Genomic DNA, 21,510 nt, shown 5'->3' on the forward strand with positions numbered 1-21,510 from the left:
TGGACACAAATGGATTTTAATTAAATTAATACTATTGTATTGTAATATCTTATGTTTCGAATGAGCAAAATGATCATAAGCAAACGAACAAAGAGCCATTCATTGTTTTTTTATAGTATGCAGAATTAATTTCATTTTGTTCATTATCTAAACTAAAACCGAAACAAAACCGCCAATCAATTTGATTGTATATATGATCAATCAAATTCGACCTTTACATAATTTACATAACAATATGTTTATGCTCCCGTTAACAACGTTGCCGTCGCTCGCAGTTTTTTTTTGGGTTCGCATGACCACCAACTCTGGAATGTTTGTGCGCTGGCAAAATGTAACCGTTGACATTTGCGAACTCCTTTGGGGGGGGGGGGGGGGATACCAGGGGTGGAAGGGAAAAGCGCGTCCAACATTTCCGCTTACATAATGGTTGAAAGGATCGGTTGTGTTGTGTGGTGTGTTGCTCGGCCGCTCATCATGCAATGTGCCCATCCGTACTCCCCGGGCCGTTAGTTTGCAGTCTCTAATTTAGCTTCCAAAAAGGCAAATGAGCCGGTGAGGTTTGTAACGGGCGTTTCGTACAAAGAGCCAAAAACCCACCACCACCACCGAAAACTAAAAGCAAAAGTAAAAGACTATAAAACAAACCCTGCCCTGGACTTTGGGGAATTGAAAACTGCTGGAAGGCAACATGGGTTCATCGGTTTTTCAAGAGGGGGGAAAGCTTTTGTTTCGCAGCGGTCTGCGGCATTAGCCTGCGGCTAACTAGTGGCCAATATCCATTGGCGGGTGGAACGGTTAGGGTGGGAGTGAGTTTTCTTTTATCAATTAGTCACGCACCGAATGGTTAGGTTAGTTCCTGTGCCGAACAGGGCCGAGTGGTTCCGCCGTGACCGCCGGCCACGCCGGTTCAATCGATATTGTTGTGCTGTTGTGGTTCGGGTGCCATTTTTTGTTTGTTTCAAAGTTTCAAAGGCAAAACTACCCGAACCAGTTCAGGCTACCAGAAGGGTGTGGGAAGCTATCGGAATTGGGGAAGTAGGAATGAAATATAATCGAATGTTACCGCTCGCCCTACGGCGGCCGTTTGGGAGGGAAAAATGGGTTCCTATTTCAGTGCCGGGTCGTGGAAGTTGATGGGATTGTAAATCGGTACATTGATTGGTTTTTGATGCCTTGGCCTTGCCGATCGGAATCGGAGAGATAAAATTGCATTTTCGACAGTGATAAAAATCGACCATAAATAGTTGAGAGGGCAGAAAGTATTCACCCCAGGAGGGGCAGAGCGATTGATCAGGAAGGAGGGAACAAGTAAAATGGTAAATAATTTATATCTTAACCACATTGAAAAATTTATTTTAGAAAAAAAAAGTTCCAGCTTTATATCTAGTAAGTTTCTTGTAACCTTCGTTTAATTATACTAAATAAAATATTGAATTTGTTCTATAATGTATGGATTATTTCACGTCAATTAGCTCTAAAATCGGTTCTGAAACGTAAGAAAACCAGTAAAAAGCAACACAAAGTATCAAAACCCTTCAGAAAACCTTGTAAAGACTTCGCTTGCTTTATCTACACTACAGTTCACTGCAAAAAAAACGCTCCATTTCCCTATCGTACTCATTTAATTTGACATTATAATATCATTTTTTACACTCCACACACCAACATCCTTTCCATATTGTAATTGCCACAGAAAAAAAACCCATTTCACAAGACAAATTTGATGGAGACACTTACTGGAAAAAGGGGCAAAAAAAAACGAAGGAAGAAGCATTAGTGACACAATCGTTTTCTCGCTTGATCACCGCTGGCACTGCTGGTATTCGTGCAGCTGGAAGCTGGATTAAGATAAACGATACATGCTGCCATATCCGGTGCCGCACATCGGCGTTCTATGCACATTGCCACGGGTCCGAGTACTTTATGAACGGCAACTTCCCCGAGCCCGTCCAGCTTGCGCACATTCATCGCACACCCTCCTCCCCATTTCTGCTGAGTGGGTTGATTTATGTGCCCAATCACATTCGCAGCAGCAGCAGTGTCGCTTGCCCTCCCCCAGCAGTTTCGGTGTGTGTTTCGTTTGAAGGACTAGATTATGCCCGCCTGCCCGGGAAACAATATGACAGACACGGATGGTTAGAGTCGGATCTGTGTGCGTCTTTCTTTTTTTGCTTTTGCTAACCCTTTGTGCTTGTGGACAGTTTTCTTGCCTGCTTGGCAATGGAAACGACGCTTACTTCATAGTGCTGGAGGGCATACATGCACGGGGTAGCCATGTGGTCATTGCTGTGGCAAAGAAAACGGTCCTTATCTTTTTATCCCTTTGCAAAAGCTTCGCAAACAGACACAGTGTGGGGCAGTAAAAACGTGCAGTAGTTCTTCTTGGTCGCAGTAAAGGATTGAAATATGAAAATTTGATTCGTGTGCCTCAACCGGTCCCGCGTACGATAGCTTCCAGCGCTGAGAAGATGTTGCGATTCGCATCGCTTGTAAGTTATGATTTATGTGCCAAGGGCTCGGGTGGAAGTGCAAGCGAAAGGGAAGGATGGAAAGGGTTAAAACATGGTAGTTTTGCTGCTACCGTTGCTATCGTTGACCATCAATCACGAAACCAGGCGCAAAATTGAGCCCGATGGACGATGGAGAGCATGACAGAGTAGCTGACTTGTGATGGTCGCCGATCCAAGAGAAAGACTTGACTACGCTATGCACTGGGCAGGGTGGGAGGAGAACAGCCAGAGTTCTTGGAAGGAAACATTTTCATTTCAAACTACCCCTTTGCTGCAATAAGGGAAAGGAATGGAATGGTCTTTTCTTGCATGTTTCGCATGAGAGAATGGGATCAATATTGTGGAGCGCAAAACTATGCCATAAAATGCATAAAAGAAGATATTCGAATATTCAATAAAGTAGGGAAAGTATTTGAATGTGAAACTATGTACAATCAGTGCTTCAAAATGTCACTGTCAATGTCACACAATCCATGTCAGCGTCACGTACTCAATTGTGATGATCAGAGATGGAAATAAAAATTGGATGTGATGAAAGATCAATGCTTTGAGTCTTTTTAGCAACCAACGTTTGGCACTTTGTCATGACATGTTTTTACTGTGATCAGTTCTGCATCATGTCAGCGTCGAGCTCGTGAATATTGTGATGATCAGAGGTAAGACTCGAACAGTTGTTGGGACAATCACATGCTTGGTTAGATTGTGCGCAACCAACTTTTAGTCAGTCACTTGGTCGCGACATTTTCTGTCGGCGATCATCACGATAGTCATGGGAGATATGCGATGCGTGCGAGTGATCCCAAGCAACAAAATGAGCATGATTTCTCGCTCTGTTTGACCCGACAGACCATCAAACCAGACAGAACGAGAAAGCATGCTCATAATGTTGCTTGGCACCACACGCCTAGTAGATTCCAAAAATGTCGTGATTATCACCGACAGAAAATGTCATGACCAAGAAATCACCGAGAAAATGATTGATTATGGTGATTATCACCAAGAAAATGTCGTGAGTGACTAAGAATTGGGTGCTAAACAAAATGTCACCCAGCATGGGATTTGTTCACCAACTGTTTGAAACTCACCTCTGATCATGAATGTTGGTGACTGAAACAGTGGCTGTTGGCAGCACTGTTCACAGCCATTAAGCTCGGCTTGTCAGTATAAGAATCGGGTTTGACTCAAGTACTCGCACGTCGCGTTTGGCCTGTCATGACGCACTTTCATTGAGTATCAGCAATGAACATTAAGCTGCCACGGATATATTCATTGTTTTCGGTGGCGTTTATCTCGTGATTCTCATGACATTTTGCAGTACTGTGTACAGTATTGCGAGAGCCAGCTCCTGTGCCTTGGTCAGTCAGTCAGTAGCAATGCATGACGATCCTCAAACATTAATTTAAATAACTTATCTTTCCTGCTTTGATAGCTAAACCATTTAATTTATCATTAAAAACTCGTTTATAACAATAATAATGGATGCCAAACTAAAACGGTAGCTCACCTCGGACTCCCACCATTTTCCTTTGGGCTCATATTAATCATAAACGATTGGAGTACGACCCGGACACGGATAATCCATTCAAACCCCGTGCTCTGGTGGTGCACAAAACGTGCGCTGCCGGAAAATCCACCAGCGTCACAGTGGTCGTCCAACTGTCTAGCAACTGTGAGGGGGAGGGCGAATCGCGCGTACGCTATTTTTACCCATCCCATACACACAACCTGACCTGACCAGACCGGGGAGCCGTTTCCTATCCAAAAGTAATCGATTGTCGACTCATATAAATAACACGACCCGTGCGCTCGCGCGATATTACCCCCGCGTTGTGGATATGCGGAGCGACATGCGAACAAGCGGTAATCGAAACCAGAACTGAAAGAAGTCATAAAAATAGCAGCATCCTTCCCTGCACTGCCCCCGCGCTAAAGAATCAAACTTGTTCTTCAGAATTTCCACTCCGTCAGTAGTCCCCTACCAGCCCTTGGTATGCGAAACACCACAGCGAACTCGTTCGAAATTGATGGGATTTTAGAATGGTGCTTCGAAAGGGTGCATTTGGCATTCCAACCTTCCCCGCTTCCATCCGGTGGGTATGGGTGTAACATGTTTTAAATAAAATAGTGGGGCATTCTTAGAAATTGGTCCAGGTGGTGCAAGGGTCCTACAAACACACACATACACACCGCAACACTTCTGAGTACGATTGATTGACAGGCTTCGGTGCAGCCGGGCACAATCACGACAAATCGAGACTGAGCGCCGACAAAAACATGAACCATTTTGACATGCTTGTTGGCGAGGGCCTCGCTCCTTCCTCCCTCCTTCCAGGCCCTTGTGGGGTGGACAAAAATGAAAATCAAATTATTCCATACATAACAAAAGGCCCCGGGCCGCCTGGATATGAAAAATGAATTACCAATTATTTAGGACCGTTGAAGCGTACCATAAAAGTTCCTTTTTAGTCCGTGCTGCTGGGCTGCCCCTTCTTAGTTTGCTGTGACACAAAAATTGGGCCCATCATTAGGCGGGGCAATAATTGAAAAAATTGAAACCAAAATAAAATGTTTCTTCCCATCTCGGTTGTTCCGTGTGCGCGCGCAAAAGAATGAATGATTAAACGCACAAGTGGCGACATGATCGTGTTTTGTTGTGGTGTGTTTGTTTGTCCTGAGTGTTTGCGCTGTGTCCAACGGCTGGTTGACAGGGGCAAGAGCTGTTCGGAATCTCGGTCAAGGGAAACAAATTGCTCAATCTTAGCGAACAGAAAGAAGCATTAGAGCAAGGGCAAGTGACTTGGATGCAGCTCATACAGTGGGTCGCTGAGAGGGCATTTGGAGCGGACATAATTTATTTCACTAAACCCCATGCACCCAGGTGCCCTTTGGGCTGAATTTTTCTCTTTAGGTTTAAATTAAATTATGCATTTTTTCTGTGTATGTGTATGTGCGCATTTATCTTGCTCACTTAGAGCTCCCTACAGTCCTCCACTCTTTTTGTCATTTGTATTATTTCGATGGAAAAATTTCGTTCGCGTGACAAGAGCATGTGTTTTGCTCAAGTTGCTCAACTCAACGCTGCCACTCGGTAGTACAAATTTCCATTCCGTGCTCATATGCGAACGTGTCACCAAAGTGGTAGGTACTAACGTTTCTTCCTGTCGTACGTATACCAGAACTTTGCTCGAATAACAATGAATTTAGCCAAGCTCATTCTTTCCTGCTTTTACCATCTATGGACTTTAAACGCTCGTTCGTTCTGCAACAGCGTTCCAGATTATCCCCGTGTCAGCAAGTTTCTCACCATTTCCATTTTACCTTCGGTGCTGTTTTCTTTGCCCGAATGAAAAGCAAATTTCGTTTCCCTTCCAGCAAACTATTACATCTTTTGTGATGTGTTGGTCTTCTTTTTTTCCGCCTCTACATAGAAAAGGAATAGCAAAGGAAAATCAATTAAAAAGCGGAAATTAATATCTGTACATTCTACGCGGGAACTTTCCAGCACAGCGCATTATGGAAAATTATTTTAATAAGGAAAATTGAGCTGTTTTTTTCATATTCTACTGCCACTTCATATCTATGCCCACCGTAGTGCGATAATTATGCTTTCAATCTATGATGAATGTGTTATTAGAAATATCTCTCGATCTTACGATCGAGTACGATAGTTGAAATGGCCGGAAATTTCTCACTTCCCCACGGCAGGCGTGTCCTTCAGCTCGGCGTAAGCTGCCATTGGATAATCTTTCCATGACAAATTGTCCGTTTCCGGAGGGATTTTCATGAAAATGGTAGTTTCATTCTCCCCAAGCAGCGTCATTATTATGTTCGTTTTTTGCTTCACTTTTCACACACCATATTGCTGGCTCCTTTTTTAAAACGCGCAACTTTACATTGTGCGTCATTCATCACGTCCATCAGTTTCGTTTCCCAACTCGAGAGGAATGCTTCTTTCCACCGAAATATTGTACGTTACCTTCACCACAAAAAAAAAAAAACATCTTAATTAACAGCTATTATTCGAGCTTTTTCCTAAGTTTTGTGAAATATTTTGACTACTCAATTTGAGAACAGATAAAAGTAGCGAAACAAACAGAAACGAAATTCTCCCCTTTGTGTGGAGTAGCAGTGAAAAGCACACTCACACTGTGATACCTTTTCTCATAAAAATAAGCTCCATTTCTCCCAGTCTGCGCGTTAATTGCTATTCCGCACAAGCATTATCGTGAGAGCTTATTATGGAATATATTTCTCCCCGCTCAGTAACGGGCCACGAAGGAAGATAGGACCGTTGGACACACCTTTTATGCGACATAAAATTAAAATAAAAGAAAGGTACAAACGAAAGCTTTAACTATACGGGTGATATATTGTGGCACAAGAACAAAATGGGCAAAGGTAACATTCGAGCTGTGGGAATACTCTACGGATACTGTAGGCTGGTGTGTGTGTGTGCTCGTTTCCTTTAACCGATAACCTTGCCCTTGAACTTTCTTGCAAGGGAAACGTTTCGAGTTCGAGTGAAGGTGTGTCCGTGGAAAAAGAAACTTTTCTCACCCACATGCCGCTGTATAACAAATTGTCACACTAAATCCTTCCATGTCGTGGTGAGTTTCACGAAGCGGTACACGCTACACGCTACGATAAACAATCGGAAAATTTTGAGCATACATTTTTCACTCCCATTCCCTCCATCGTTACTTGCTTTGGAACAAACAAAACTTTGCCACGGTCATGGTCGAACGAGGTTTGAAAAAAAAAATGGTACTGGATTTCGGGAAGTATAAATGCTATGCACGAACAGGACGCAGGAACGGAGTGGAATATCGAATCGAAAATTGAGTTGAACTTTCAAGCTGATACTGTGGCATTGGGTAGAGAGTTTTGATTTGTTTGTCACTCGCGATACAGTTTGATTGGTTTGTGTCGCAGGCGAATGACAACAAAAAAAGGCAAACAAGGAAAAAGTCGTTCGAGCAGTAAAATTGATTCCCGCTTTTACCCGTTCAAACAACGAATCAACTTTTCTGGTTCCGGAAAGGGAAAAGAGACCGATAGTGTTATTCCAGCGGGAGTATGAAATATTTTCGATATTTATTTTTTTCTGTTCGTGATTGAGCGCGGAGGGAATGGATAACCAATATGTTGTTGTGAAAGTTGGCGTGACGGATGTTTTGAGCGGTTTGTTGAAAACTTTCAATAGAAAATATCGTTACATGTGTTTTTTTTATCCAGTTGTGTCAAACTCAATTTGGCTAGCAGTAATCGCTTTGGATTTCATTCGGATTGTTGGTAATTTTGGATTAATTTAACAAAAAGAAAATGTTTTTCTCTTGATGCTTTTTGGAATTTAAACCATTTTTTAAACTTTAAAGCAATTGTGAGTAACCATTCAATTAAAATTTATAAAATGCTAATAGCAAAACGGTCGATGTGTAATAGAACATAACAATCAAGTCATTTTGAACGGTAAATTTCATTGCAATATAAAAACTATTCCAACAGACACAAAAAAGGGGCCATGGATCATAATCACTGCAATCGCATCATAAGCGATAATCAATATCGTTAGGAAGATCAATGCGGCCAAAAAAGCAATACTTTTTCATGCAACATCTAATGATGATGATTGGATGATGAACCGCACATCCGCTAAATGTCTGCAGCCGGCAACGAGGGAGGCAGTCTTCTTAATTCGATAATTCAGCAATTGGGTAAACACCAACCGCTCCGCTTACTGCCGATTGCTGGCAAATATTGATCCGCCTAATGGGATTAGTTTTATGCGCAATCGAAGTAACAGTTGGAAAATGGGTCACAGAGCAAAACAACAAACGTGCAAGAAGCAAACGGTCACACACGTACGCTGCGGTTGCTTAGCGTGGATTATAACCGCACAGTTTTACCGACGCTTACTGCGCTGCAGCTCAACCTTAAGAACGCGGTGCCAACTGTCGTAAAATGCGTCTAGGCATATATGCGGATAGGGCGGCGGGACGGCTTAGCGCGTTGTCATAAGCGATTATGAGCATGGGCGATTTACGGTGCCAACGAAAATCGAGCAAAACACAACGGCTAGGCTAAAGCCGGCGGTGCGTAGTCTTTTTTTCTTGTTGCTTGTTGCGGTGTCCAGTGTGGATTCTAGTGCCAAACGGTGTGAGCAAACAGGATCAAATGGTAATTGGTTGCAAGGCGAGGAGAAAGTTCGCTTCTAGGGTAAGCTAGCACCAACTGGGTACTTATGACGTTTTTTGTTTGTTGTTTTCACGCGAGAATGATTGTTTGGAAAGTGTCGCAAAGGATTAAGGGAAGGATTACACCATGCTGGAAGGATTACCATGGAAGTGTCGTATTAAGCAGACCATACTTATTTTTAGTGATTGGAGTTGTTGAATTCCAATGAATGACGAAGATTAAAATTTAAATTGCTAATCCGACACAATTAGTTTTTGATAAAAATACTTCTGGATGTTTTAACTGCACACAATACATATGATGCATCCTAGAATAAAAAAATAAATTATTCATGTTAGGACTACAATAGCTATTGCTTAATTCAGTTAGAGACCCAACAGCAAAATCAAGTGCAATTAATTAAACAATTACACTCCAGCTGAACTTAACCCTTTACAAAACTGTTTTATTTTCGAAACACATAATTGAGTAAGTTTAATCAGCAGCAACATAATAAAAAAAAACAAACCTTCGCTTTACTTCTTAAGCAAACACAGATAGCACCGGAAAGGATGCACACCATAACATCCCTCCACGCGGAAAAGGAAAGACTCATTAAAATCGCACCGAAAACTCATTCCGTATGTAAACAGGGAGCACTGTTGGGTTGGTGGCTTTCCGTATGCCTGGCAGTGATTGCAACGTCAATCCACACACAAACCCCGACTATCGCTACCCGCTAGGGAAAGGGCAAACAGGGGGAAATGGAAAATTTTAATGAAATCATCCACCCAAAACCCGTACCGAAGGTCACGGGGCTGCGCGAAGAATCGGAAGTTATGTTAATTGAAATCGTATCGGACCTGGGCAGCAACGGGAAGTACTTTTGGCGGATTCACCTGGTGGCTTAGCGGACTGCAGACAAATGGAGAAAAATACCATCAGCCAGCTTTTGCGTTGACCACCGTCCACCGGGGAGCTAGTGAGAAGCAAAAGGAGAGCAATGGAGCTAATTGGCCATCCAAATTTATTCCATTGATGGTAGCCGAGTGGATTGTTTCGGGCGACCGTTTGTCACTGCGGCACCGTGAGTTGTTTAGTGTGCTTTTTTATGGCGTCTTTTCTGCCTGGCTGCCTGGTCCTTCTTTGTGGTACGCTATGCCCGGGGGAAGGGGAAAGTTGAAGCCTTTTCCGGGGCACTTTTCGTGATACGGTTGAACGCGTGTTTGTGTGGTAGTGCGCTGAACTTGAAGGCACAAAACGGAGAAAACCCTTATCGTATCGTTGCCATGCAGGAAGTGTTGCCTGCTTTGCGCTTTGCGAGGACGGTCTGCGGATCGTGTAAGTTCTTGCATAAATTTACTCAATATACTAGCCGCAGGGCGGAGGATCATGGGTTTTGTGTGCCCGTGAACGTTTTTGGACAGGATTGCCGGACCGGACAGAGATTTGTCGTAGGTCGTACTTTTTGTGTGTGGATTGTGGTTGAATGTTTACACAGCAATCGCTGCGACCAGAACGTCCGATAATATCACTGCAGCGAAGTTTATGTTACGGGCGTACTTTGACAGTGAATAATTCGTCTGGTTGGTCGAGGGGAAATGTATAGAGCATTGAGGAAAGCAAAATTGCAATCGATATATTAAATTTTCTTTTTGTCAATCTTCAGTCTCTTTTCTGCACATTGTATCGATTGTTTTCTACGCTCCCCCTTTCTATATTTCCGCCTTATGTCCACTCTGTCATCTGGCCTTTTGTGTGTGTGTGTGTCTTTTAATTGCTATAGCAGGACGGTCATTGACACCATCGAATCCGTTTTGGGGCCAATAAAACTGCCAAATGGGTACGATTTATGAGCGCGATTGGCTCAACCCGGTTTCTGAGCAAACACCTTCTCCACAGGACGGCCATTAGTGAAGCTGTAAATGGGACGGTGTTGTGGAGTAGCCAGAACCGCTGGCAGGATTATGGATAATTTATTTCCGCATGAGCCAAGCCCGTATGGTGTCAAGCTTTGGAGGTGTCAACAATGCTGTGTCACAACAGCACAAACTGTTAGAATAAACATGGCAGGTGAAAGAATTGAATTTTGCTGGCCAACTCATTTTTGCATACCTTATGTATTTGATATTGGGTGTCGTGTTGCGACGAATGATTATTATTTTAATGAGATTGATGTTAATTTCGTAACATATAAATTACCTCAGTTAAACTCTTATTTAAGAATACTTTACTTTTTATCATTTCTACGTATTTTAGTAATCTCCCCACTGATACTAGAATGGTATATCTTATAGCGACAGATGATTTTGCTGAGGAATGGTTACTGAGGTCTTACTGAGGAATGGTTATCGTAAATCCTCAACTCTAACAGATAGTAGAAAAAGAGAAGAGTAAGCTTAATACCAGCCAACAAGGGAGCTCGGTCGAATTAATAGTTCATCCATGCTTAAGATCAAGCTTGCTGTTAAGCCTTGTATTACAAATGTTCCTGAGATGAGAAAGATCCACTGAGAAAGAGAACGTGTGTGCGACTGGGAGAGAATAAGAGGGACAAAAATGAAGTAGAAGTAATCTGTGGTAGCATTTTTGGTAGATTAAGTGTTATCTTTCATGATGAAACTTACCCAAATCAAATATCAGAGTGTGATAAGCTATCTTCTAGTAAGAATCCCTATATGGTTAGAGAATTCAAATGGCAAAATGAAGACATAAAACATGCACAAGTGAACGAAAGGTCATTATTTTTGTACAGAAAACTTATGGAAAAATTAGTATAACTGTATTTGTATCAAACAACATTCTTTTAATGTAATTTTGACTAATAAAAATATAAAAAAATCGCTCTTGTCATATTACTTTCTATTTCACCAAAATTATGAAAGGCCTGTTTTAGAATATCAAAAAATTTACATAGAACGTTGTCAACTTGTTTATTTTATTCATTTATTTATTGATTTATTCATGTTAAGCTAGCTTCATCACCGCATATTAAATGATAGCGGAATCATATCATACTTTGAATAACTTCCTTAACATGTATTCCGAACCAATTATTTCCCTGTTCGATTAGTGTCTCACAAAACTACCGAGAGTCTCATTCGAGACTGTTGATTTGAAAAGTGCAAAAAGCATTGAAACATAACATTGAAAGCACCGTATCAAAAGCTCGGCTATTAGAAGTTTGTCCATCAGAAAACGAAAATATTGACATTCGTATTTTTTTCTTCCAGTTTGTTTTGGGTTTTACAAACAACCACATTATGTCTGAGATTGTCCCAAACTTTGTCCCAGCGTAACGTTTGATGGCTGCTGCTGTTGCCAGTGCTCGACTTAATGGAACGATGATGAACACTCATCGGGTGCGAGTGTTTAGGGATGCTTCATGCTTGACTGTGCGGAGCTATCTTCAAACGAAGCGCCACAAAGTCGACATAACGTTCGGAGAAAGGCGTCCCGTTTTACTTCTGACTTTTGTCAAAATCAAAACTTTTCTCGAATGAAACTACATGCATGACAGTTTTGCACTCTCCGCCCCGTTTGCACATTTATCCATGGTTGGTTTTTCTCTTCTTTGTGCTACACCATGACCTCCACAGAGCATTGGGTGCAGGAAAGTTTGTTCCGCCCGTTGGTGAGGAATGTAAAGCAGCAGCTGTCCGCTGCGGATTCGCACTGCACCAGTAAGCATCACCCAGTGGCCGGGGGGGTTTCTGAGTATTTCCCAATACGCTCGGAACGGGTACGGAGTATCACTTGGGAGAAAAACTTTACCCATACACCGAACGGGGATGCAGGACAAAATTCTGGATCGACATTGCAAGGATCGAATAGTCAGCTTGCGGCAGCGTCGAGTCGAACCAGTTTGTACCAGGGCGCATTAACTTTCCTAGTTCACAACTCTTGCCGCCATGTTGTTTGGTGAGTGCGCTTACGAGTTTGACTACACTTTTTCCTTTGCCACTCTTGTGCCGGCCTGCTCTCTGGACGAGCATAGTTTCTTGCGATGCACGACACGATTGCACATCAGCTTCGATAACGAAACGCCGACGGGTTGAAATGTGCATCTGGTTACATGCTGTGACACAGAGCAACGGTACGGCAGTACTGTACTGCAGTACTAAGTTCGATGCCAAACGTTATTTATCTTCTTCGCTATTAGCGTTTGTCAGCTTTGATGTTCATAATGTTTACCGTTGCCGTTTGTTGGCTCTGGCAGTCATATGGCCGACGGGGTGCCTTATTTGAGCAACATGTTTTATGGTTCTTTGTTTTGTTTCGAGCGGGAAAAATCTGATTAGTGTTACAGGAAGGAGCATGGTTTCGCTGTATGGCAGTAAAAGCTTTAACCTTTTGCAAGGGGTTTTTTGAGTCCTTGATTTAGGTTTTTCTAGGAAGGATGGCAGATGAGAGCGGGAAAGGTTATTTCCCTTTTTCCAAGGGATGACATGCATCAACACCTCTAACCAAGAAGTGGGTCACGGATTGCTGGCTGCTTGACAGTAGCAAAGAGAATTTATCACGGGACACGAAACGAACATGTCCTTTAAGGTGAAGCTATAACAAAGGAGCTTTACTTTAATGTGTCTAGGCAATGGTAAAAGTTTGCTGGATATGTGTATTTAAAAAAATCGTTTGTTTTTATGTTTAAACTTGGTAACTACACAAAAATATGTTGTAAAGTGGCTCAATAAATGGATGATACACTCAACATATCTGCAGTTTTTTTTTTGCAATTATCTATGCGAGTGCTTAAGCTAGACATTTAAATGTTGATATCATTTAGTAGATAATCTCTCTGAGCATTGATTTGGCTTTCAAAGAGAATTGTTTTTATACGTTGGCTGTTGTGTTTTTTTGGCAAACGTTTACATCTTGATTCAAAGTCAAACAAGTGATGGAAACTACCATGAACGTAGATTGTCATCGTTGATTTAAAAATCTTTGTTTCATGGCCAAAAAAGGACAAATTGCCTTCTCAGACTATCATTCAACAATGAAAAATGAGAGCAAATAATAAGAGTTCTGTTAAAATCATAATAATAAGCATTTAAAGGAACTAATGGCAATTGCTCTAAGTGATACACTCGGGCAATGCGGCCAATGTTTTAATAATTTGAACTTATCGGAAGGAACAATTGTTTAAAATCCTATTCTGATCTAAATGAGCTGGTCTCGTAGTACAGTCGTCAACTCGTACGACGTAACAACATGCCCGTCATGGGTTCAATCCCCAAATAGACCGCGCCGCCATACGTAGGACTGACTATCCTGCTATGGGGGGGAATCAATTGGTCACTGAAAGCCAAGTCCATAAGTGGGTACAGGCAGGCCATGACCGACAACGGTTGTTGAGCCAAAGAAAAAAAAAATCTGATGTAATATTTGAAGCATTTTATGGTTTATCATTGTGGTTTTATGTATTTGTTGCACTAAACATGGTCTAATTCCCACTCCTATTAAATTTCGATTGGATCAATAAACAAATTTAACTGCAAGAGTAGTACTTTTTCAGGATGGACGGTTTTACCGTATTGTTAAGAGTAATACAATTAATGCGCATAGAACTATGCAATTATGAGTTATTTTACATGCAGTTGTGGTTTTAAAGTTTCAAGAAAAAAATCTGTTATGTTTTTACTTACAAGTACAAAAGTTGTAAAATCACAAAAAGTGAATCAAAAGTTTTTTTTAATAACTAATAATAGCTCAATCATTTCCTTTTCCCGACAAATTGTATTAAAATAGAATGAAGCACTCTTGCCTCTCTCATTACAACTCATTAAATCGGCTCACTTATAACAAATTGCACAGGGTTAGTATGCTCTCGTCGGAATGGTTAACCATAATTTCTACAGGCGGTTATGGTGCAACTGGGATTTTTCCTATCGCTCCATAAATCTCCATCAGCTGACCTTGGCCTTTGGCCGTTGAAATGGCACGAAACGAACCACCTCCCATTGCCCGCTTTTACCCACCTGCTCAATATTGATAGTGAGCAATTAATTTTTCTCCTTCCCCTTCACGCCTGCACAGCTTTGTGCGCCCAGAATGCCGGCGCTAAATGCCCAGTTGGTGGATCTATAAATTTTCCGACGAAAAATTCCATCATTGTAATCAAGCAATCTTGAGACGCGCTGCTGGTTTTATTTATTTGCCCACCTTTTTTTCCAAATGAAAAATGAAGGAAGCAAAAAAAGAGATGGCAGCATAAAGCGTTGATGAAAGCATTTAAGAGAAATTGGCCCATTTTGTTCGCCCCCCTCCCCTCGCTTCCCGGGAATGATACTATCCATACTTTCCCCCTCAAATTAAACTGCCATTTATCATCATCTGTCGCTCGGGTTTGGTCCCGTGCCCATTTTGCGAAAGAATGAAACGGGGAAGAAAGAATAAAAAACTCCCCACAAACACAGTGGGAAAACAGGAAACAACAATCGGTGCAAAAATTAGCAGCTGCATTCTTGCGGGCGCAAAGAAACGTAAACATTAGAGCAGCGCGTTTGGGTGGCAGAAGGCTAAAAGACAACACACAACCAAAATGGGAAGGACGGTAGATTCGTTCCATCGCGCCGATCGCTTCCTGTAGACCTAGGCAAAAACGGGTGTGTTAATGGTGATTTTTGTGTGCCATTTTTCATTCGCCTCTTTCATTCTCGGCTGGCCGGTTTGACATCTTGGATAAAGCCCCGGGACAGTGTTGTTTACGGAGGATGGATTTTTTTGCCGTGTTGTTTGGGTTTTATATTTTTGCGTGAAAAACACCACGAACTATAGCGCTTTAAATCCTGCTTATTCCGTTGCGTATCCACGAGACGAAATCTCAAACTGTCGCACGCGGGTTTTTGCAAATCTCAGAACGATTCGGTGTACATTTTTTCCCCCCTGCTAGTCGTGTAAATTAGCTCAGGGTTAGGTTTTTCGCTCCCTTCGCTGCCCCAAACGACAGGACAGACAATAAAAATTCCATTGTGTATTCCGATGTGGGGCGCTGGCAGCGAGCCGAGCAGAAAACACCATAACAAACAGCTGAAATTAAAACTTCATGGTTACTGGGGCGGTGGGGGACCTTGTGCCTGTGTGCATTGTTCTGCGGTGTGCCAGGACACAGGAATGCATGTTTGTTGCTTGATCTTTTTCCCCTTGCCAGAAGCGGAAACCCAACCACACCACACGTGGGAGTTTTGGGATGGAAGCAATATAAACAGACGAAATCCGACCCGTGTGCACATTCCATGCGGGGCGGACTGACTGGCGTATGGGGAAGTATGGGGATAATTCGAGGTTAGCATGGTTTGTCCGGTGGCCGATTGTTTTGGGACGTTGTTTGCTCGACAAACAGCAGCCCGATTGGACGTGGACGGTGAGATTGATTTGCATATCACGAGCTGTTTGGCAGAAAAAGAGCTTGCCGTTGCTGTTTGTTTGTTTGGGATTATGAGACGTTCGCGTTTCACGGGGGACACGAAGATGACGATCGCACGTTTGCTGGGCGATACCGCCGGGTGCATCTGGTGAACCATTTCGATGCAACGCGAGTAATGGCTGGTACATAGAGTGGATAGGAGAGATTTTTCGCACCAAATGCCCGTACACCATGCACGGTTATAGCTTTTCTTTTTGCCCTGTCTCCAAAGGGAACCAAATACCCATGAAAAATTCTGTCATAAAAAAGGTACAAACCCGCTGCCATTGTAAACCACTCATAAAAATAAGAAACAAAGCCAAATACCGGTGGCTGCACACCGAAAGGGAAGCGGCAGAATCCATTTATCCATTTGTTTATCTCGAGGTTTTTAACACCATGTTTATATCCCAGGCCTGTACCCGTGGGACGACTCTGTAAAATGGTGTTTTGTGAGTATGCGTGTGTGTGTGTGTGTGTCTGTATTCTTTAGAACACGATCGTCATCATCATGGCCCTGCACGCCAGCACAACACGCCAGGCCAGGGCATCGTTCACCCGCACTTTGTTGTATGATGGATTGTTTGTGATGGATGTTGTTATTGTTGCTTTGCTTTTCCTGTTTTTTTTTTTCATTTTTGCCTCTCCTGGAATGGGTGGGAGTGAGTGGTTGAGGAAAAACAAAACACCCATCCCAACGCCGGCCAGGGTTTGGGAAACGAGCAGTGTGCAGTGTGTATGTACATGCCGGTGGATGTAAACGAGCGATTGTATAATTATCGCCAACAACAACCTGTCATGTTTTAACAACACAACGGCCGGGGTGAAATGTTTTGGTACGTGCATCAATCTCGTCCCGGGTTAATGGGTCTTTTTCTTTGGAGGCAGGAGGGATTGTAAACTTTGAGTCATCGTGTATGGTTAAATCTGGACATGGGTTAGTAGTTTTTAGCGCTCCTATTAGCAAGTATGACTAAGCAGAGTGAAACATTTTAGTAGAAGTAATGGCAGTGAACATCGTCAGCTGGGTTTAGTTCAATTCCGACGATTCATCTGATCAACTTAAATCACATCGAGGCATTACTTTTATTGCTCCATGATTGATAGGTTCGACCTTGAACTTCAACAAAAAGGTATGAACCCTGAATAAGTTGTATCAGAGCGGAGCATTGCTGAACATTTCGTGCTCAAAACTGGTCAACCTGCTAAGCTGAGAAGATGTCAAAGCATCTTTAATGCAATAACGATGCACCTCTAACAAACATCAACAATTGTATGAGAAGATGAGGTACTCTATGCAGGCTCTAGTTATTAATTATTTCCATCTAATCAACCCATCAATTTAACTCGCAGTCTAGTACAATTTTCCCCTTGTTTTAGTACATATAATTTGACTTGTTTATGTTTAAACTGCTATGTTACAGTGTTGAATGAAAGTATTTAAAGTGTCAACTGTCACATCACTGTGCTACTTTATCCAAAGTGTCCTTTAACAAACAACTACGTTCTACCAACACTATGCAGTGTTGTTTCCTTCGCGTAGAAAACTACTAACAGCGGCTGGTGTTTTTATTCTCCTTCCAGGACGTGTACTGATTTTCCGCTCGTAACATTCCACCAGTGTACCAGAATCAGCGCCCTTAAAGCCCCCCTTCCAGCACCCAACAGCACCGCTACAGCTCAATCGACGACCAGTGGTCAACAATCCGGAAAGGTTACCGGAGCAAATGCCACCCGTTTGCCGGTTCGTGGGAGGCTAAAAACAACTCCAGTAGCAAAACCCGTGCGAGCGAAAAAGAACATCAACTGGGACAGAGTGGCAAGGGGAGGAAACCCGTGCCCTGTTCGTCCAATTCCCCTCCCATCAGCTCAGTGTGTCAAGTGTCAACCGTGCGAAAAAGGACGGCATCGCACGGACGGAGAATCCGCGCGCCCGTTTGAGCTGCAGGAAAATTAATAGAATTACCCGTCCCGAAGCCGTTGTGTGTGTGTTCCAATGTCCCTGTGGCGTTACAGGCAGGTTGAAAGTTATGAAATTGTTAAGTAACGGTAGCGTCCAGATTGTGTTGTGAAGCGCAGCCAGCTAAAGGTGAAGACTTGCCATCCTATCCGGCCCGGCGTAACGGGAAAGATGGTGAATTTTCTAGAGCCGAAGAGCAGTGCACGGAACGAGAGGTGAAAAGTGAAAAGCTAGCTAAAGCGCTCTCGGCTAATCGATCGGGAACACTAGACGGTGCGAAATAATACAACAAGAAAAAAAAACCTGGAAGATTTTTCGCATTCCAGCACAATCAATACAGTTGACGCGCGATGGCAATGCTCTGACGGAATGCTGACGGTTTGCGCAAATCTTTCCTCACTTGCACTCCGACGTGCTGTGATGGTGGTGGCTGGTAGTCGCGCCAAAGCCGTAAACCGTAAGGGCAAACGGTGTCGGTTGTAGGGTCATTGAGTATGGTCAAGTGTCCGACCGGTTGATTATTCATATTTATTTATTTTTTCTTTTTCTTATTTTCCCCTGTGCACGCTTCGAAAGCAATCGAACGGATCCGGTAGTGAACAAACTGCTGCTGTGTTTCTGTGTCCCTGTTTGTGTGCTTTAAATTGTGCAGTGCAGTGAGAAGTGAGAGTGAAGATAGCCAGCTCGCAGTAGACGGCAGTTGGAATATAAATGCGATCACGTTTAGCCTGCAAGGCCGTACATCCTCGTCGTTGGCCCTGACAGTCGTCTTGAGTGTGCAAAAAAAAAAAACGCAAAGTGTGTAAGCAAGAAGCAGCGAAAGTGAGTGCAAGTGAAATCCAAAATTTATACAGCGTAAACAAACGCGCTCATTTCTCACCCCCGAAACCCCAAACGGCGGAGCTAAACGGTGCGTAACGTCTCGGAGGGGCGGGGTTTCCGCTTTGACGACCTCCTGAGGCTGTACTCAGGAGGATATCGCATCAACGACCGGACCGGGCGACCATTTTGCATCACCATTTTGCAGCATCACCCCCTGCCGGCCCACCACCGTCCGGTTGCCGGCCGTGCGAGGGACATTACCAATGCTGCGCCAGCAACGGACGCCAACGTACAGAGGAGAAACCTGATAGGGCGCGTCGTCGGACACTAAGATGCTCGCGCTGGCCGCTTTGCTAGCCGTACACGCAGGACTCGCTGGTAAGTGTCTCAGTGTGTGTGTGTGCGTAGCGGTTAGAAGTTAAAGTGGTGTTTTGACCTTTCGCCGAATCTCTTTCGGCATGGGCTCCAACATGTAAGCGCTCGACGTAAAGCAACACTGCTTAGCTAGCAGTCCACAGGGTGCAATCACTCTACGGTGGCGGTGTGTACATGTTTGCATGGGCAAAGTAGTAGTGGAAGAAGTGGAACGAAAAACAAAACACCCGTCACCGAGACGACACACTGTGGGAGCTGTGTACATTGGGAGGGAAAACAATGTTCCTACGCATGGTAAAACAAAACCATATTACATCGTGTAAAAGCTTTTGCTTGTCCCCGGTGGCTGCTGCTGCTACTGCGGGAGTGTGCGATTGTGTGTGTCACCATATGTGTGGGCTCGTAGTGTCAGGGTTGTCCTCCTTTCGGTTTCCCCCATCAATCTTCGGCACCCATTAATTAGACACACGGACACCACTAGGGCCTGACACTACAGGGTAAGAATGTCCAAACAATACCGAGGGCAACCGAACGAACTCGAATGAATATGTGTGATTGAAATCCATCGCTCAGTGCAAGAGACAGAGGAAGCGTTACGAAGAATACTCCGACAAATTCCTCCAACATCTCAGGCCAAAACCAGAATCCCACCACAAAGAGAGTCGTTTGATGGCTTTATACACGCACCCAAAAACCGAACCTGACAGTAAACACCCGGACCCTTATCAAAATCAGCTAGCGGTTTTTGACAAACAGAGACAGTGAGGGAGCTAAACAAGACACAAACACCAAACATTCCTTAAAAAAACGCAGTACTGCCGGGGAGCTCTCACGCTGAGCTAGATTTAAGGCTTTACGCATGACCTCAAACGTCCAAGTAATGACGGGTTTTGTCAATGTCATGGTGGTGTATAAATTGTGTATTTTGGTAATATTACTAAGTGCTGCTGAAAGTGGAGCACAGTCGATGTGTGTCGGTTTGTTTGTCTAATCATCAGCCCAAAAGCCCCGATGGAAAGCAGTTTGGGATTACTGCCAGGGCATGACAATGCTTTCGAACCACAAAATAGGGATGGAAGTGAGTACCAATTTAGGTCACGATAGTGCTTTTGCGTGTTGAAAGCGGAGCAAATGATTGAAAGGATAAAGGGGTGTTGGAAAATTGATCTATTAAAAGAGGGGAGTGGAGAAATAATGATTGATTTGTTATTAAATTTTGAGAGTAATATTTATATCATTCTTTGTTGTGCTGAAAGTAATGGAGGGACATATCGGCCATTCGTCTGGACTGTCTAAACATACACAATATATCTCATGACTTTCATCAGTTACCATTCATGATCGTTATAAGAATCGCTTGGTAAAGTAATAACATTAGACGTTGTTACTAAAATGTCCCCACCAAAATATTTATGGAGCTCTTTCTGCTCGGCGTAATAGGTCCCCATCCAGTCCAGCAGTCACCGGTCACAGCTCCACAGATTCCGTGCTTTATCGATGCAACGATCCAACTTGACATCGTACTTACAGCATTCGGCAGAACCTAGCACGGATCTGTTTGGCTGAAATTAATTATGCATTCCCGCGCACCTTCGGCAGCCCTTCCTAGCCTAGCGTCAGCCAGAGTAGGGATAGGCAAATTTAAGCCTGATCCACCACTATATCACTGCGCCAGTGCACCGCCCCCAACAGCACCTGAAACCCTCGGTTTGCAGGGGAGAAAAACGCGGCCCCATTTTGTAGCTGTGGGCATAATTTCTCCACAGCCACATATAGCCGCCCATCAAGCTTTACTTCGAGAGTGCTTTCGTGTGCAATATAAGGCTGTACCAGTTCATACCGGTTCATGCACTTGCCCGAGCACGGCCAAGTAAAGGACATCAAGGTCGGACGCGTGCTTAAATTGCAAACTGCAAGCGCATGACACTAACAGTATGTAAAATGAACCACCCGAGCCGGCAGGACCCGATCCGGGCGTCTCGTCATCCTTGTTTGTGCTGCCTTTTTCCGCCCCGTGCTCGCTGTTGGTGCTGCCAGCGACAAGAGACAAAAGTTTTCCCATTATGCATTAATTTCTAAGCGCAACGTCTCGGGACCGTTTTGCCACTGTGTCTAGCGAACGGCGCACGAGGCGGGAAGGGTTCGTTTGTTTGCTGAGTGCATGCATGCTAAGAGTGGAAGGACATAAAGACACACACACACACACACACACATAGGCACACACATTACAGCTCTTGCCATAGGTTTGTCTCGTTCGTTAATCG

At 43.5% G+C, this 21,510-nt stretch overlaps 1 protein-coding gene across 5 annotated transcripts in view; it reads left to right on the plus strand.

The window, feature by feature from the left end:
- LOC120898513 overlaps positions 1-21,510 on the plus strand; it is a 106,720-nt gene that overhangs the window by 14,384 nt on the left and 70,826 nt on the right. For all 5 annotated transcript variants that reach the window (XM_040304467.1, XM_040304471.1, XM_040304470.1 and 2 more), the window contains exon 2: positions 18,626-19,249. In XM_040304467.1, the coding sequence (XP_040160401.1) occupies positions 19,204-19,249 (46 nt within the window). In that variant the 5' untranslated portion in view covers positions 18,626-19,203. The remainder of the gene's footprint in view (positions 1-18,625; positions 19,250-21,510) is intronic.

Source organism: Anopheles arabiensis, chromosome 2, assembly GCF_016920715.1.
Source record: "Anopheles arabiensis isolate DONGOLA chromosome 2, AaraD3, whole genome shotgun sequence".
NCBI classification, from domain to species: domain Eukaryota; kingdom Metazoa; phylum Arthropoda; class Insecta; order Diptera; family Culicidae; genus Anopheles; species Anopheles arabiensis.